General features: G+C 40.5%; 1 protein-coding gene across 1 annotated transcript in view; it reads right to left on the bottom strand.

Moving 5' to 3' along the window:
• The window catches only part of CCDC112 (coiled-coil domain containing 112), a 31,026-nt gene extending 19,560 nt beyond the window's left edge, over positions 1-11,466 (bottom strand). The window contains exons 1-2 of the mRNA XM_054589947.1: positions 11,218-11,466; positions 408-529 (exon numbers count right to left, since the gene is read on the bottom strand). Of these exons, the coding sequence (XP_054445922.1) occupies positions 408-529; positions 11,218-11,334 (239 nt within the window). The 5' untranslated portion in view covers positions 11,335-11,466. The remainder of the gene's footprint in view (positions 1-407; positions 530-11,217) is intronic.
• Between the last annotated feature and the right edge of the window lie 1,780 nt (positions 11,467-13,246).

The following is a 13,246-nucleotide window of genomic DNA, read 5'->3' as shown; positions in this document are numbered from 1 at the left end:
CAAAAATATAACTCGAGGGTACAGATTTTTCATTAAAATTATTCACTCACTCAAAAATACTTACCAAGTGCTTATCTTGCTAAATGAAAATGTATTCAATCTGTTATCTGAAACATGCAGTCTAAAGAAATAACAGCTTTTTTTCTCTTGAAATACACTGGTTCAAAATGGTAAAAATAAATGCAATTTAAATAACTGTTCTTAAAATTAACTTTGTGTTAAATAGCTTATTATCATTTGTCTATTTCACACTTCTCACCTTTCTCTTGTTTTATATTTGAAAGGCTAGTGACCAAAATTTTGTAACTTAATGTGGGATAGGATAGGGTAGAGTAGAATTAACTTTATGGGTTGTTCATAATAAAATGGCTAGTAATGTCATTTGAAGATAATGTTTTTATACTTACTGATTTTTAAATTTTTCTGCTGTGCGTAAAAATTCTGCTTTCTTAGTCCGACTAACTTTCTGTTTCCAGTTTTGAAGCTGAAAAGGACGAATTCCACCTGAAGTACCAAAACAGCCATCATTCTGCATGAGAAATAAAAATAAGTTTACCCACAATAATAAAAAAAGGTAAAAGCTGAAGGTGGAATTTTTTTCAAAGATGAAATGTCAATAATATAGTTTCTCACAGGATAATTTTATCCATTCATCCATTGATGCCTATTGTTCATAACGTTGCAATGAACATTAGGTGAATATATTTTTTCAAGTTAATGTTTTCATTTCCTTCATTTAAATACCCAGAAGGGGAATCACTAGATCATACAGTAGTTCTATTTTTAATTTTTTGAGGAACGTCTGCTATTTTCCACAGTGGCCATACCAATTTACATTCCCACCAAAAGTGCACAGGATTTTTTTTCTCCACATCCTTGTCAACAGTTGTTAATTCTCATCTCTTTGATAATATCCATTCTAACAAGGGTGAGGTAATGTCTCATTGTGGTTTTGATTTGCAGTTCCCTGATGATTAGTGATGTTGCGTAACCTTTCATGTACCTGTGAGCCATCTGTATATCTGGAAAAATGTCAGTTTGGTTCCTCTGCCCATTTTTTAATTGTATTGTTTTTCTGCTATTGAATTGAATGAGTCCTTGATATACAGGGTCCAGCAGAACGCAGGTCTGTCTGAGTGTGGGTGGTGCGGTAATAATATGGCTATAATAATTTATAGTTTTAGTTTAAACATTTCACCTAAAATGTCATTATGGTATGCTTGAGTGTGATATTGTTATGTTACAGAATTATTACATGCCTATGGTTTTGTAAAAAAAGATTTTGTAATAAAAAAGGGTGTTATTTGTGTCAGATCCTGTATTTTGGATATTAACCCCTTATGAAATATGTGATTTGCAAATATTTTCTCCTATTCAGTAGGTTGCCTTTTCATTTTGGTGGTGGTTTCCTTTTCTACATAGAAGCTTTTTAGTTTGATATAGTGTTCCTTATTTTCAGAGAATAATTTTGCTGGACATAATTCTTGGTTGACAGTTCTTTTCTTTCGGCATTTTGACGGTCATCCTGCCGCATTCTGGAGGTCAAGGTGTCTGATAAGGAATCAGCCATGAATCTTGTTGTGGACTCCTCGTATGTGTTGAGTTGCTTTCAAGATTTTCTTTTTGTTTTTCTACAGGTTGATTATGTGTCCAGATATGGAGCTCTTTGAGTTTATTCTGTTTGGATTATATTTAGGTTAATATTTTCATCAAATTTGAGAAGTTTTCATCCATTATTTCTTGATATATTCTTCCCATTCCCCCTTTTCCTTTTTTCTCCTTCTGGGACTCTCATTATACATGATGCTTGATGGTGTCTCACAGGTCTCGGAGGCTCTGTTAATTTTTCTTCATTCTTTTTTTCTTTCTGTTCCTCAGTCCTCAGTCTGGATAATCTAAATTGACCTATCTTCAAGTTTACTGATTCTCCTGCCAGCTTAAATCTAGGGTTAAGTCCCTCCAATGAATTTTTCATTTAAGCCATTGTATTTTTAACTCCAGAATTTCTATTTAATTCCTTTGTTATAATTTTATCATTTTATAGATATTTTATATTTGGTAAGACATCATTCTCACACTTTCAGTTCTTTGAGAAAGGTTTCCTTTAGTTTTCAAACATTTAAAACAGCTGATTTACTTCTGGTCAGATGGAGGTATAGGTACACACACTTCACCTCCTCGCACAACCATAGAAAGAATTAACACTAGATCTCAAAACTAATAACACCCAGAAGTATCAGAAAATCAGGCTGTATAGAAGTCCAACCACCAAGGATTTAAAGAAGCCACATTCATCCAGAAGGGTAGGAGGGGCGGAGTCGAGGAGATGGGCAGAGAGGCGGTGTGGCATGGAAAGGCAGCAGCACAGACGGAAGGGATACCTTGGGAGTGAGTGATACCAGTCCCAGGCCAGATGGCACAACCCAGGATTCCAGCACTGGGAACATAAATTCCCCCTTACCCCTGGCTGTAAAAACCAGCAGAGCATTGGGGCAGCAAATGGAATTGCCTTTTCTTTTTTTTTGCCATTTAAAGGGCCAGCATGGTCTTGAATGTATGCAAACCCAACCAGGATTCACCACCAGGGCAGCAGCTGGAAGGGCACCAGTTGCACACAGGAAGGGCTGAAGTGACGATATGAGGCGAGCACCAGGCAAACCACCAGAAGCCAACAGGTGGCATTGTCCCCTCTTGGAGTCCTAGCCATAAAGCAGTGAAGCACGTTGCCCTGCCCTGGCAATCACCTAAGGCTCTGCCCCACACAATTTACAGGTGCCTTTTCTACATAGGGCACTTTACTAAGACATGGTGTAAAAGCAGCTCTATCTAACACACAGAAACAAACACAGGGAGGCTGCTAAATTGAGGAGACAAAGAAAAATGGCCCAAATGAATGAACAGGGTAAAACTCCAGAAGAAGAACTAAGCAATATGGAGATGGCCAACCTCTCAGATGCAGAGTGCAAAACACTGGTAATCAGGATGCTCAGAGAACTCCTTGAGTATGGGGGAAAAAAAAACGAGGAAGAAATGAAGGCCACACTAAATGAAATAAAAGAAGAATCCACAGGAAACCAACAGAGAAGGAAAGGAAGCTGGGGTTCAAACCAATGATTTGAAACATAAGAAAGAAATAAACATTGAACAAGAACAAAAAGGAAAAACAAGAATTAAAAAAAAACAAGGACAGACTGAGGAACCTCTGGGACACCTCCAAACATGCCAATATCCGGATCGTAGGGATGCCAGAAGGAGAAGAGGAAGAGCAAGAAATTGAAAACTTATTTGATAAAATAATGAAGGACAACGTCCCTAATTTGGGGAAGGAAATAGATATACAAGTCCATGAGGCACAGTGAATCCCAAACAAGATGGATACAAAGAGGCTCACACCAAGACACATCATAATTAAAATGCCAAGGGTTAAAGATAAAGAGAGAATCTTAAAAGCAGCAAGAGAAAAGCAGAAAGTTACCTACAGAAAAAGTTCCCATAAGACTATCAGTGGATTTCTCAAAAGAAACTTTGCAAGCAAGAAGGGACTGGCAAGAAGTATTCAAAGTGATGAAGAGCAAGGACCTACAACCTAGATTACTCTATCCAGCAAAGCTATAATTTAGAATGAAAGGGCAGATAAAGTGCTTCCCAGACAAGGTGAAGCTAATAAAGGAGTTCCTCACTACCAAGCCATTATTACAGAAAATGTTAAAGGGATTTTAAGAAAAAGAGGATCAAAACAATGAATATTAAAAAAGCAACAAATTTACAACTATCAACAACTGAATCTAAAAAAAACCAAAAGAACAGAAAACTAAGCAAACAAGCATAACAGGAACAGAATCATAGATATGGAGATAATTTGGAGGGTTACCAGGTGGGAGGGAGAAAGGGGAGAATGGGGAAATAGTGCAGGGATTAAGAAGCATGGTTGGTAGGAACAAAATAGGGAAATGAAGGAATCATAGGAAATGGAGAAGCCAAAGAGCTTACACGAATGACCCATGGACATGAACTAAGCGGGGGATTGCTGGAGAGAAGGGAGGTACTAGGCGGAGGGGGGCAAAGGGGACAAATTGGGACAACTGTAATAGCATAATTAATAAAATATACTTTAAAAATAGCTGATTTTAAGTCTATCTGTTATGTGCAACATGTGGTCTTCCTTAGGGAAGTGCACCTTTACTGCCTTAAAAAAATGCTCTTGTGAGTGGATCATACTTCCTTGTTTCTTTGCATATATTATTCTTTTTGTTGTTGTCAAAAACTGGACATGTTAAATAACAATGTGGCAATGGATTCTTTCCCCTAAAGGTTTGTTATTGCTGATGTTTGCTTAGCCAATTTCCTGAACTAATTCAATAAAGTCTGGTTTGTCTGTGTAGCACTGAAATCTCTGCTGGGTTAGCTTAGTTGTTAGCTAATGATTGCCTGGTCAGAGGTTTTCTACAAGTAAGTCTTCCAGACTTTGCTGAGGGGATCTATGTGTATGCTGGTGCATGACTTAAACACCTGGGCAAGCAGCGTACACCTCTACCTTAGCCTTCACTTCCTTTTTTTGCAAAGAGTTGCAAGGCCAGCCAAAGGTAAAACCTCAGGCCTTCTCTGGTGTATCAGTTTCCTGTTGTACTATAATAAACTCACCACAAATTCGGTGGCTTAAACAACATAAATTTATTTTTTTACAGTTCTGGAGGTCAAGAGTAAAATTGAGATGTTCAAAGGACTGTATTCCTTTTGGAGGCTTCAGACGAGAACCCACTCTTACTTTTTTTTCATCTTTTAGAGGCCACCTTCATTCATCCATTGGCTCCTGGTCCCTTCCTCAGATCACTTCATCCTCTTGCTTCCTTCATCACATCTCCTACCACTGGTCTGATCTTCCTGCCTTCCTCTCATAAGGACCTTTGCGAATACACTGGCCCACCCAGATAATCCAGGATAATCTCCCCATCTCAAAACCCTTAATTTAATCACATCTGCAGCAAAGTCCCTTTCATCATGTAAGGTTGAATATTCACAGATGCTAGGGATTAGGATGTGATGGTCTTTGGCAGAAAGTAGTGTGTATTCTTCAGTCTACCACACCAGGACATGGTTGTGTGTGATCTTCGAGGAAATCCATTTTGAATAATCATTTAAAGTCAGAGAAGGAATATACTTATTACTGAAGAACTGCCCAGGCAGCTGAGTGCCATAAAATACAGGCCATCACAGGGAGGTCACGAGAAACACACAAAGAAATAAACAAACAAAAAACCCCAAGAAGTCACAGCCCTATCCTGGTACAAAACTAGGACATACACTAGTGTGATACCATTGTATTAGAGATATTTCAGAAAAGTCACAATTGAACAGTTAAAATGACCAAGTGGGAAATGGCATTTGAGAAGAGGATAAAGAGATTGGTAGTCTCCAGTCTTGGAAGGCAATGGCTGAGGAGATTTACAAATAAATAGTACACAAATATTAAAACACATAGAGTACATTATTATTTTTCATAACGGGTGAGAATTCTATGGGATTTCACAACCAGCAGAGGTTGCAGGATACAAATAAAATACAATATAAAATATTTCTAAAACTTCAGATAAATACTCCAAAATAATTTTTAGTGCATAACAGGGAACTGTTATGCACTAAATTATGCACCCCCCCCAATTTGTATGTTGAAGCCCTAACTTCTTTGTGACTACAGTTGGAAATAAGACCTTTAGGGAGATAATTAAGGTTAAATGAGGTCAAAAGGATTGGGTCTTAATTAAAAAGGACTGGTACTCTAATAAAAAGAGGATGAGGCAACACCAGATCTCTCTCTTTCTATCTCTCTGCATGTGCACAGAGAACAGGACACATGAGGACACAGCAGGAAGGTGGCGGTCCACACATCAGGAAGAGAGGTCTCACCAGAAACTAACCCAGACAGCACCTTCACCTTGCATTTCCCAGCTTCCAAAATTGAAAAAAAAAATTGTTATTTAAGCCACCTGGTCTGTGGTATTTTTGTTATGGAAGCCCTAGGAGACTAAAACAGGAACTTTTGATACTTTGGCAGACATCTCTAATATCATGAGGCTGTCATTAGGAAAATTACCTTAAGAAAACATCAGTTGGTTTTACTGTTAGAGTTAGTAGGAACACTCATTCATTCATGTAATCATATGACAAATACTCAAGTTCAGTGTTAGGCTATAGAATTTGAGTGTATAATTGTGTAGTGGGGAGTACAAAGATAGATAACACATTAACATATACTTAAAATAAAAAAATCACAATAGGGTATAGCAGAGATTCTAATTCCTTTTTTAAAACCTCTACACCCCTGAGGAGTTCCACCCCATTACTGCTGTGACTGGCACTGGCAACTATGAGGCTCTGCCTCTCATAAAGGAGTGAGAGGGTATAAAGCAGGGTGTCTCAACCTCAGCACTGTTAATATTTTGGACCAGGTAACTTTTTGTTGTTCTTTGGCCTCTACCCACTAGATGTTAGTGTCACACAAAACTTTCCCCCAGCCCCTCACAGTTGTGACAACCAAAAATGTCACAAGACATTACTAAATGTCAGGGACTGATACAAGATTTGAAATAGCTCCACAGGTGATTCTGATCCAACCCTTGGGAAGGCAAACCTCTGAGAATCACGGTAGTGTAGTGATAAAAGTGTACATCAGTAATAATATTAAGCAACTTGTGAGAACAGCAAAACAGGAGGAAAAAACATGGTTATAAGAATTTAGGGAAGAAATCGCTTTGACTAAAGTAAGCTAAAAGGTTTCATGGAGAAAGCCAGCAAGATGGATAATTCAGTAGGGTCATACATTTAAAAAGTATTTCACATAGGGGAAGGGACTTCCACTCAAGATGGAGGCATAGGTAAACACTGCTTGCCTTCTCACACAACCACATCAAAATTACAACTAAACTACAGAACAACCATCATTCACAACTGTCAGAAATCAAGTTGAAAGAAGTTGGACAACTACAAAACTAAAGAAACCTCATTAATCCAGACTGGTAGGAGACTGGAGAAGCAGAACGAGCTGGTCTAACACCCATGTGTGGTGGGTAAAAATTCAGAAGGGGTATCTTGGGAGCAAGAAGTACCAGCCCCACAAGAGGCCCCGCAGCCCAGAATTACAGTGCCAGGAAGAAAAAGCCCCCATAATTTCTGGCTATAAAAACCAGTGGGGTTTGAGTCAGTGAAAGGAACTCCTGGAGTCCGAGGCAGTGCCTCTTAAAGGGCTTATGCATCAACTTAGACTGATTCCCTCTGAGCTCCAGCACTGGAGTAGCAGCTGGTGAAAGGTACCAGTGACATATGGGGAGGAACTGAAGTGTCTGGCATCAGAGCGAGAGGTAGGGGACAGATTTCCTCCAGACAGAAAGGTGGGCAGAGGCCATCGTTCCTTTTCTGAGCCCTCCCACCCCACAGAGCCACAGAGCCAGTAGGTGGGAGCCGTATCTAAGTCCATCAAGATGGCTCACACAGTTTGCTTTGCCCTGGGGAGTCCCTGAGGCTCTACCTCACCCAAATTATGGCCCACCCAACTGTTAACAGTGGCTTTTCCACATGAATGGCTGGTCTTGGCCCAGGCTTCACATGTTCCTGAATCCTCTCAAACAAGCAACAACCAGCCTCAGTGAGCCCCCACCCCCGACCCCTCTGGCTAAGAGGCCCCAGGCCTGGCACTAGCAGCAGCCAGCTCTGGATCACAGTTTGGCTTTGCCAGGAAACCTCCAAGCCCAGCACAAGTAGCAGCCATCCTGAAACCCCAGAGCTTGTGCACCCAATGGACAGCTAAAGACCACATCGAAGCATCATCACATTATGCCTGCACAGTTTATCTTCCACGGAGGGTGGAGGTTGCTGGTCAGTGGTCATAGCCAGTCCTTCCAGCTGACTGGGCTGGGTAAATCCCTTGCATTGACCTGCCACAGCAATCAAGGCTCAACTACAAGAGGAGGGTGTACTCAGCCCACACGGAGGGTACACCTTGAGCACCCAGCTTGGATGATAGGGGAGGCTGTGCCACTTGACCCTATGGGATGCTCATTACATTAGGCCATACTACTAAGACAGAGAGTCACAGCAGCTCTACCTAATACATAGAAACAAACACAGGGAGGCTGCCAAAATGAGGTATCAAAGAAATATGGCCCAAACGAAAGAACAGATCAAAACTTCAGAAAAAGAACAAAATGAGATGAGCAATTTATCGGATGCACAACTCAACACAATGGTTGTAAGGATGCTCAAGGAACTCAACAGCATAAAAAAGACCCAGGCAGAATTGAAGGATATACTAATGGAAATAAAGAACACCCCTGGCTGACTCAGTGGGCTGAGCGCCTGCCTGTGAATCAAACAGTTGCCGATTCGACTCCCAGTCAGGGCATATGCCTGGGTTGCAGGCCAGGTCCCAAGTTGGAGGCATGCGAGAAGCAACCAGTTGATGTTTTTCTCACACATCAATGTTTCTCTCCCTTTCTTTCTCCCTCTCTTCCACTTGCTCTAGAAATGAATAAATAAAATCTAAAAAAAAAAAAGAATAACAATTTACAGGGAACCAACAATAGAATGGATGAAGCTGAGAATCAAAGCAATGATATGGAACATTAGGAAACAAAAAACGACCAATCAGAACAACAAGAAAAAAGAATGCAAAAAAAAATTAGAATGGTATAAGCAGCCTCTGGGACAACTTAAAATATTCCAATATCCACATCTTAGGGATGCCCGAAGGAGAAGAAAAAGGGCAAAAAATTGGGTATCTATTTGAGAAAATAACAAAAAAAACCCCAAAAACCTTCCCTAGTTTGATGAAGGAAATAGACATGCAAGTCAGAGAAGCACAAAGAGTCCCAAACAAGATGGATACGAAGAGGCCCACACCAAGATACATCATAATTAAAACACCAAAGATTAAAGATAAAGAAAGAGTTTTAAAAGCAGCAAAAGAAAAGCAGTTAAGTTACCTACAAGGGAGTTCCCATAAGGCTGTCAGCTGATTTCTCAATGAAACTTTGCAGGCTAGAAGAGATTGGCAAGAAAAATTCAAAGTCATGAAAAGCAAGGACCTACAGTCAAGATTGCTCTACCCAGCAAAGATGACATTTAGAATCGAAGGACAGATAAAGAGCTTCCCAGACAAGAAAAAAACTACAAGAGTTCATCATCACCAAACCATTATTATGTGAAATGTTAAAGGGGCGTATTTAAGAGAAAGAAGATGAAAACTATGAACAATAAAATGGCAATAAGTGCAATCTATCAAACACTGAATCTAAAAACAAACTGAGCGAACAAGGTGAACAGAGACAGAATCATGGATATGGAAAGCACTTTGATGGTGCCACATGGAATGGGGGATTTTCGGAAATGGGTGAAGAGGTGATAGGATTAAGAAGTACAAATTGTCAAGAAGTCAAGAAGTTGACAAAAAGTAGTCAACAGGGATATAAAGTACAGTATAGGAATAGCAACAGAGATATAAAGTACAGCATAGGAAATGGAGTAGCAAAAAAAATTATATGCATGACCCATGGACACAAACAAAGTGGTAGGGATTGCCTGAGGGGGTGGGGGTGCTATTGGGGAAGTAAAGAAGGGAAAATTGGGACAACTGTAATAGCATAGTCAATAAAATATAATTTACATAAATAAATAAAAATATTTCACATATTATATTTTTCCCAGAGTCATTTCAGCTAGAATTAGAATAGTAAAGAGAATTACAGAGAATGTGTGAGAAAATTTGCCTAAGGTGATATTTCTTGAATTTATGTAAGTAAAGACATGCATTTACTCAGAGGAAGAAAAGAATGGAACCTTTCCTTAGCTCACAATGGCTGTCCTTTAGGTTTGGACTAATCCACAAATATTTAGTGAGTACTTACTATGTTCCAGGACTAATATGCAGGTTCTTGGTGCTGGAAATACAATAATGAATGAACCTTCCAAAAGTTTCTGCCCTCATAGAGTTTACTTTCCCAGGGGTGGGTAGACGATGGAGAAAGACAAAAAATAGGTGTAACAATAGGTAATACATCATGACAATAAGTGGCACAAGAAAAAGAAAACAAAAAAAGAGGACAAGTTGTGCTGGGTAACAGGATTCAGTTTGGGGAGGTCATGGAAAGAATCAATGACCTAATGGCATTTGAACAAAGATATCTGAAGGCAATGACAGTGCTAACCACAGGGAAGAGCATTCTGAGCAAAGGGAATAGCAGCTGCAAAGCTCCTGAGATAGGAGAGTGCTTGGCATCTTTGAAGGACCACGAGAAAGTCAGATTGGCAGCAGCATACTCAGCAAAGGACTGAAGATGAGGTGACAGGGAGGTGGTGGGGGCAGCTCGTAGGCCCTGAAAGGATGTTGGCTTTTATTGAGATCAAGAACCTCCTGGAGGCTTCTGAGAAGTACAGTGTTATTACTGAACTAAATCACGCTGGCTTTTAAGAATGCTTTAGGAAGGCAGGAGTGGAAAAATAGAAACCGATTAGGAAAGTATTTCAGCCAAGGAGAAATGAGGGTGTGGACAAGGATAATGGTGAGAAGAGTGGGATTCTGCATTTATTCTGACGGTGGAACAAACGGGAATCGCCCATGATTTAGTTGTGGTCTGTGAGAGAATAAGAGAAGCCAAGATCTTTGACCTGAGCAACTGGATGCAACAATTTTTCTTGAGGGATCCTCTGGTTCTCACTGTGGGCAGAGAGGTCCCAAAAGAATCTTTGGAAACATATGTGCCTCGGACCATCCCATATTTGATTCCTCCTTGTGTTCCCAGAGCAAGTACAATAATAGAGCATCCACCAATTATTATTTGGCACCAAATCTTTCTCCATGACTCGGAGGGTGCATATTACCAGCTCCAATTTTTTTAGAAAAGCAGCTGTGTCGCCGGGAGGATAAGTATGTTCCTATCACACACTAGGAAACGACAGAGCCAGGGTTTCCATCCAGGTCGTCTTGGACTCCAAAACTACTGGGAGGTGCCTTTCAATAAAAGCAGTTAAACGCACAAGCGAACAAAGCGCAATGCCCGATGTGTGCCAGGCCCCGAGCGAAGGAAGGCTAACACCGCGCCTCCGGGGGCTGCGCTGCAGAGGACACCTGTTCAACGAGGGCCGGGGACCCCAACCAGGCTCCCGGGCCTGCAGACCCCTCAGGCCCACGTCCACCACCATAGAGGTTGTCAGCCCTCTTCGATTTACCTGTTGCGGCACCAGAGCAGCTCCCACGCCGTTGCCGGTGGCCGTGCCCGCCCCCGTCACAGCCCCGGCTACCGCGGTGGCCGCCGCCGCCACCACGACGGTCGTCAGGGCGGCCATTTTTCCTCCCAGAGACGATCCGGGCGCTGCAACTACCGTGACCTGGGGGTTCAGGCGCGGGGAGCTGCCGCCTCCATACGGTTCTTCTGCGCTGCGGGACTCGGTCGGCTTGCAGGGCCGGAGCGCGGGCCGTGGCTGGGGCGCGGGGCGGAGCGCGAGCGCCGGGCGGGGCCGGAGCGCAGGGCGGAGCCCGCTGGGGCGCGAGTTAGGTGGCAGATCGTTTGATTGCGAGTTGCCGGGCTGTGTATAACCTTTTCCTAGAAACATATCTACTCTTATTCAACAAAATCTTTCTACACTGCACCTCTCCCTAACTTCCAGGAAAATTCATTATCTTTCAGTCTCATACTTAAATTTATTCTTGTCATATCTAGAAATACCTACATCTATCATAGATATAGATTATAGCTATAGATATAGATTATAGCTATAGATATATTTAATAAAAAACTTTCTAGGTTTCTACTAAGTCCTAGTGAAACTGAACCTAAATGAAAAAGTATTATTGACGGGCTTGAACAATAAACTATATTCCACTTTTCAAAGAAACAAAACAAAGCATGCCCCATGCTTATCAGATGCCAGAGACAGGAATGCCATAAGACATGAGGTTTTTGTCTTTCTTTAACATTTTAATATGTGTGCATTTCATTTCTCTTATATACTGAAAATCTGGGTTCCTTGGAATATCAACCTGTTTACTTTTTTGCTTTTTCTTGCGACAGTTATGTGGTTTCAAATTACAATTCTAATGCTACTACTAACAATAACCCACTAAGCGAAGTTTAAGATGATTTTGCAGTTCTTTTTGTCCTTAGACTATCTCCTGGACAGATGAGTGTTGTGTTGAAAAGTTTTCTGAAATCTGTCTTTTCTCTTTGTGGTTATAGAATCAGTTTGTATATAGTTGGGTTCTTTTGATTGTATTTGTGTTCAATTTCAGTGTTTCACCTTTTATTTTCTTTTTAGTTTACTCTTTAGAAATATGTAAAACATGTAATATAGGTAAACTCAAAATGATACAAAATGGTATGCTTAAAGAAGTCTTGCTTCCAAACACATCCTCTCTGTACCATTTCAACTGATTATGTGTAACCAATTTTATGAAGTTCTGGCTTGTTCTTTTATGTTTCTTTCTTGCAAAAATAAATATATATACCTATGTTAACTTTCATTTTTTTCTTCTTTTTACAAAAACATGTAGCATATTTATTAGTTTCCTAGGGATACCATAAAAAAAAATCACAAAAGGAGTGGTTAATAACTATAGAAATCTATTCTCTCATACTTCAGGAGGCCAGAAGTCCAAAATCAAGGTGGTGGCAGGGTTGGTTCCTTTTGCAGGCCTGAGAGGGAGTATCTGTTCCATGGCCCTCTCTCAGCTTCTTATGGTTGTAGGCAATCAGTAGTGTTCTCGGCTTGTTAGCACCTTACTCCAGCCCGTCTCTGTCTTTGCTTGGTCTAGTGTCCTGTGTTTTAGTGTCCAAATTTTCTTCTTCTTATAAGGACACAAGTCAGTGCATTACTGTCCACTCTAATCCCACATAAACTTATTTTAACTTGATTACATCTGCAGAGATCTCATTTCCAAATAAAATCACATTCACAGGTACTGAGCACTAGGACATCAGCGTATCTCTTTGGATGACACAATTCATCTCCTAACATATTATGCATAATACTCTACACCTGACATTTTTCACTGACTGTATCCTGGAACTCACTGCTATTGGTCCACAGAAATCTCCCTCATTTTTAAAGTGAACGTATGATACTCTTTTGTTTCATTCAACCAGTCATCTACTGATAGATGTCTAGGTGATTTCCAATCTTTTGCTGTTACAAGTAATGATTCACTAGTATTTCATATTTGGACAACTATATCTTCAGTAGAGTTGCAGAATCAAAGGTG

The sequence above is a fragment of the Pteronotus mesoamericanus genome, unplaced genomic scaffold (assembly GCF_021234165.1).
Source record: "Pteronotus mesoamericanus isolate MK-2021 breed Mesoamerican mustached bat unplaced genomic scaffold, CSHL_Meso_final scaffold_167, whole genome shotgun sequence".
NCBI lineage: Eukaryota > Metazoa > Chordata > Mammalia > Chiroptera > Mormoopidae > Pteronotus > Pteronotus mesoamericanus.
Note: the sequence above shows the minus strand (reverse complement) of the source record. Positions and strands in the feature narration are given on the sequence as shown.